Genomic DNA, 6,000 nt, shown 5'->3' on the forward strand with positions numbered 1-6,000 from the left:
AGCAGTCAATAGTGATATCATCAAAGATTGAAACAGAAAACCTAAATTTTGTATTCTGTCATCGATATTCGACTTCAAACAAATTTGTTTTGAAAATCCTTGAAGAAATTAACATTTCCCATCAAATGTTTGGGGCTTCCAACACTTTAGAGGGGCCTTAATCTCTGTTGAAGAAAATCCAGTGTCGCGATATTAACTTTTTCTAAATAAATCAGCGAAATTATGATTACAGCTTTCATATTTTACAGTTGAAATATTTATTCGACACTGTGGGAACTACTGTATTATCAATATACAAACGTAATAAAAGGACACAAGAGGAGTTGTCTTTTTATCTCCTTTTCATGAATGGCACGAAATGCTGACTAGTTTTGAGATGTGTGGTGTCTACTATTAATCTAGATTAACATAATCATATCAGACATATCCATCTAAACGCCCTTTTAAAATTGGATAAGGTCACGTCAGTTTGGAAATGTCTCGCTCGTTGTCAATTTAAAGCTAAATAGACATGGCATGAATCTTGACATTTTATATGAGGGTTAGTCAAAACTGTGACCTGGCATCAAAAGTGATCAACCTGCATTATATTCGATGTCGAATTAAATCATACTTGTCATGGTTGTGCTACCTGTTTCTGTCAGTGACATTGGTATGTTTCTCACTAAACTCCTGATCAAAATGACCATTATTGGCAATTTTTTTAGACCAAATCCGTGCATGGACATGGATCTACTGTAAATGTTAATTTTGGCAAACAGTCTGTTAGAGTGTATGTTTTTTCTTCTTCAACTAAATGCCTCGATTATATTACTTCTTAAAGAATGATTTGGACCATCGGGTTAGAATGGATTCAGTCAGAGAGTTAACATCCTAATAAAACAAATCATTTTGCAATCTCATGATGATGATGATGATGAAATGAACGATCCTACTCGAATGCAGAAATCATTTAATTGCACACATTTTGTTTTTTTACATCCTGATCAAATATCACTATTCTAGAAGAAGGTATACGATGGTTTAGTGGTAGAGCAGTGGTCTGGTAAGATAGGTCCCGGTTTGAAACCAAATCGATGCGCTATGCCCTTTGGTAAGGTATTAATCCTCATTACCAAGTCCCTCGGAGAGGACTTGAAGCTGTTGATCCCCTGTTTGCTTACTTACAAGCATACAGTGCTTTCTTAGTAGTCAGGTAAAACAATCCAATACTATGAATATAACGTCTTGTATGGTACAGTATAATGATGCATATTGCATGCACCAAACATCTTTGATCAATATTTAGTATGATGAAACTGAAAAATAAAAATGCAAACAGTATGTTCCTTGAGTATCATTATTTCATCTCGCTCGCTATGATCTCTCATTTAATAATCTGAATGGTTATCACGATGATAATCAAAGAGCTTATACAAATTATTGTAAAGGATTGTTTTCAAACGTGGCAAGAGACATGCAGTGTGAATTTCCCTCTCTCGTTCCCAGTTCGCCCCTAAAATACTTAGTGGGTTATACAAAAATTATAATAGATCAGACAATGATCTACATTCCAATATATGTATACGTTATGTAACCAATGGTGCTAAATCACGCAATCTCCTTTGTATGGTTATTTTTATCATACACCTGCAGTGGTCGTATGAGTGAAACCAGTATAGCATCATTGTAAACAGATAGATCTGTTAATCATAATACCCCCTGGATACGCATATAAAAAGGCCAGAAAAATAGGTATTGTGTAAAAGTTACAATCCCTTGTCAATAACACTCGAAGCAGTCCCAGAATTTTAATCCATTCGAGTGTCTAATCCACATGCGAGACGTATTAAACACCGGTTTACACCCTTTAAGAACTCCTTTGAAATAAGCTCAAATGGGATAGAATGCAAGTCATCATGCAGAAATTGAAGGAAATAATAGTATTTAAACCATATCGTAAATTTATGGTAGAATAATTTAATGGGTGGATATTATTCAAGCATGACATTTATTGTGATTGCCCATATTTATCTTGTGGGTGTTTTGTTGTAAATGACTTGGTTGATGTATTAAATTTTCTGTCATTAGTATTATTTCATTTTCCATTCCCACGCATAAAACAAGACTTGGATTAAGTGTCTAATAAATTGCTTGCTTTCACGATAGAATCAATTTGGTATAATGTTTTTTTTTAAATAATTTGTTTTCTCTCTAACAGCAAGGCAATATAATACTTAATGAATGTTATGACATGTATGCGGGACGTCGATTTAGAGGGTTGCCCCTTATACATTCGTGTTAAACTGTGTACTCTGTGGGTCATTTTATTTCGAATTTATGTTTTTTTCCCCCTCTCAATCCTTAAAATGGACGAACTCCCCTTATTTACATTTAGTGTTAATGGAAGAATTATATAAATAAATGAATCACAGAGTGTGATATATATATATATATATATATAGGAAATAGCTTTAATAGCTCCTATTAGCTATCATGTACATGTATATTCTCTTAGTCTGTAAGCTTTTATTTTCGTTTTAATGTGTTCTTGAACAAAAAAAAAAATCAAATCCACATGCAGAGAGAGGCAAATTTTCAAATAAAATCACATCGATTAATAGCCGTTCCTGCTCATTTCTCAAAGCTAGTAACATATTGTTCAGGCAACATCACCCTATACCTTCAATATACTGCAGGTTTGAAATTTTCCTAGCCTCATTTGTCCTCCTAAAGAGTTTTCACTGAGCAGTGTGACATTCTTGGTCCTACGGATATGACGAAAAGGCTACATACACAAGGGCAGTGCGTTCCATTAGTTTAGAACCAAAGTGTTATATACTTCAACCCCTAGTATTTGTTTTATATCCTTGACGAAGAAACCATTTTAACATTTGACCATAAGTTGTAATTGTTACTTCCACGGTACGAAGACAAATTTCAAAATCCTATATCGTATAGGTTAATGCTAGAATATGTATGTTGGTAGTTAAAGCCATAAGTTGTAATTGTTACTTCCATGGTACGAAGACAAATTTCAAAATCCTATATCGTATAGGTTAATGCTAGAATATGTATGTTGGTAGCCCTGGTGATAGACATAAACATGTTTATGAAGTAAGTGGACTGCAACATTATCATGAAGATAATACTCGATTAGAACTTATCCAAGCAAAAAGTGTATCAAGGTGAGGAAACAAATAAAATCGAGGACATGAAATATCTCGTCACCCTAAAAAAGAACTCACAGCAGGAAAATAAACCATGAAAGGGGTTTACACTTACCTTGCAATTTTCGTTTAAGTTGTCGATGTTGTTTGACGAGCTTGATGTAAGCTTTCATCGCCTGCACCTCGAAGTCGATTGTCTCCCTCAATTGCCTCTCTAGATCTTCATTCCCCTCTTTCAACTTATCAAGCTCCTCTTGGAGATCCCTCTGACCATTCCCTCCATTTGTTCCCACAGAATCACTTTCTGCATTATCTCCCTGAAGTTCATCACCGTCAACTGCGTCCTGGGCTTTGCTAGCCCCTTCGCCTTCTCTCCCGTGTAGAAAGCCGCCTGGCAAATGATTTTGATCTGGATGGGTAATGCCAATTGAAGCATCAAGTTCGGCATGGTTGATATCGGTTTGTGTACTTGATTCCACGAGTTGATGATGCTTATGGATTGAATCTGATCCTGATTGTTTTGGTTTTGATCTCACCGTGTCGCTATCGATTTCCATTCGTGTTGAAGTCATTTGTTTCTCCGAGGATCTTAATGAGGAAGATGCCATCGATTTTTGTAAATTAGTTTGCTTGATCTTCGTTCGTGCATTGCGTTTTGCCTCCACATCGAAATTACCTTTCTCGACATGGGAAATTGGTTGTGTCGATGCCATCGCTGATTGGAGCTGTAGTTCCGTAAGAATCCCATCGGTATTGTGGTCACTCATATCAGGTGATATTTCTTGGGGTTTTAAGTTGTTTTCCATTCCCTTTTGTGGGTCATTTTGAAAGATTCTCCTCCCTTTCGTTTCATATGTAAATGGTTTAAACGGTTCTGAGGAATGTGTAGCTTTCAATGGTTTAAAGTCACCCGACCTTAGTGCCGCTACCCCTCGCTGGTCGGGGAATGGTGCATTAGTTTTACTTCTATGGTCAACAAGGTTCCTGAGTTTTGAGTCTATACTTCTGTAGACATGATGTTGTTGATAAGGTGTCCCTTTTTGTCTCCTCTCTTTCAAATTGTTATTGTCTTGTCTTGTCTCGTCGACAAATCTATTTTCTTCTAATTCGTCATGACTGTCCTCCACCTGTAGCTTTTCGATAGACACCACTGTGTTTTGAATGACCTGAAGTGCCGCAAAGGCAGTAGACTCTAACTTTTCTAATTGTACATGATTTAAAGTCGTTTTCGGCTTTGTGGTTTCACTGCCGTTTATCTGTCTCCTGTGCTTTGCATCGCTAGGAGATTTTGTGGCAACATTTCTTTGCTTTACAGAGGCTTCACTGCCAGCTCGGGACCTGATTAAATTCGCATCAGATTTGGAGTCGTTGCTGTCTTTCAGGTCCTTTATGATGGAGTCTAATTCACTTTGGTATGCACTGATGTTCCCACGATGGACATCTCTTGACTTTCCCGACACCTTACCTCTCTTTGTAGCCTTTGCCATCATGTTGCTGGGATTCACCATCGCTTTTGATACCAATAAACAATGTAAAAAGTCATTGATGTCATCTTACTCAGCTAAGCAATGTCAACCAACATGCATGCCCACTGTCCATGGATCCCACGCATTAGACAACTTGTGTGTTACGAACCTCTACAAATAGGCAGGTGGTTTTGTGCATCCTCCACTCTGCAAAATATGACAGTCACGTTCATGGCGCTCTTCCGCTGCAGTTTTTTGTCACCTCTCATTCACATAAGCACAATTAATCTGTCCTTTCAAAATATTGCGATGAAGAGGTAATTACAAACAAGATAGATATATCATGACCGCATGCATAATTGTGTACTAAATCGTCGAATTCAGTCTTACATAATGACTTATGACGCATACTTTCACTCCGGAGACGTTGAAGAGACAGATCCGATGCTTGGCAGTTGGCTCCATTAGTAGCTAAAGAGAAACACGAAGGTCTTTGTCTATTTTAAAGTGTACTTGTTTGTTTTTTAAACACCGCCGTGTAAAGCACGAGAACCGAGATCATAAAGGCCAACATCATTATTAGGTAATTGCTCTTGTAGGTACTTGTGTCTCGGTGACTCGGGGGTTTGGCATCGATAAATCCTATTCATGGTGCGATATGCATCCACTGAGCCAAAGAAAAGAAGACGTAACAGAATGAGTGAAACTTTCGATCCCTCTTCGTTAATATATAGGGAGGCTAAAGCGTTGAGGGAAACGAACGTTTATTTTCAACAGACACACATGCTCGTTAAATCGATACCCTTATGGTGGCGCGTGCACACAAAAAGATCGTTGCTTGTTAAAACGAGCCCATGTTGGTTTTTCATATTGATCAGTTTAGCATACCAGTATGTGGCATTCCAGTGGGCTAAACCAACCCAAGAGGATATAATTAGGAGCCGAAGTGGGTGAGAAACCGGGTGAGAGGTATACCACCCCCAGTCGTCCCCATTTTGCATATTCTATTTCACACAAATTAAAAATAGGAAAGAAAACAGTTTATTGCAAGAGGGCGGACCCATTATTGATTACCCCCTCCTTAAATAAACAACAAACAATTATCGTAGATACCTTGGAGAATAGATTGAATGGGCTATAGAAAAGGCACTTAAAGCAAGACCGATATGTAAAGACGTATTGCTATGACTTAGATCATCATACTTTTACTCATTGGTTCACTTTTCTCATTTTAACTAAAAATATTTCTCTTATCAAAGGATGGAACGACAGTTTGCACAATGCCCATGATTAAATAGATCAAAATAACGTAGTATTCTACTTTAAAACACGTGGATTAAATAAATGGGGTAACGGGGAGTTCACTTCAAGAAGGTGGGATCATA

The 6,000-nt window shown here is 37.4% G+C and overlaps 1 protein-coding gene across 1 annotated transcript in view; it reads right to left on the minus strand.

The window, feature by feature from the left end:
• LOC577927 (pleckstrin homology domain-containing family G member 5) overlaps positions 1-4,537 on the minus strand; it is a 37,980-nt gene extending 33,443 nt beyond the window's left edge. Inside the window, exon 1 of the mRNA XM_030997281.1 lies at positions 3,265-4,537. Coding sequence (XP_030853141.1) covers positions 3,265-3,955 — 691 coding nt within the window. The 5' untranslated portion in view covers positions 3,956-4,537. The remainder of the gene's footprint in view (positions 1-3,264) is intronic.
• Positions 4,538-6,000: the final 1,463 nt, after the last annotated feature.

The sequence above is a fragment of the Strongylocentrotus purpuratus genome, unplaced genomic scaffold, assembly GCF_000002235.5.
Source record: "Strongylocentrotus purpuratus isolate Spur 01 unplaced genomic scaffold, Spur_5.0 spur5_contig_858, whole genome shotgun sequence".
Lineage (NCBI taxonomy): Eukaryota > Metazoa > Echinodermata > Echinoidea > Camarodonta > Strongylocentrotidae > Strongylocentrotus > Strongylocentrotus purpuratus.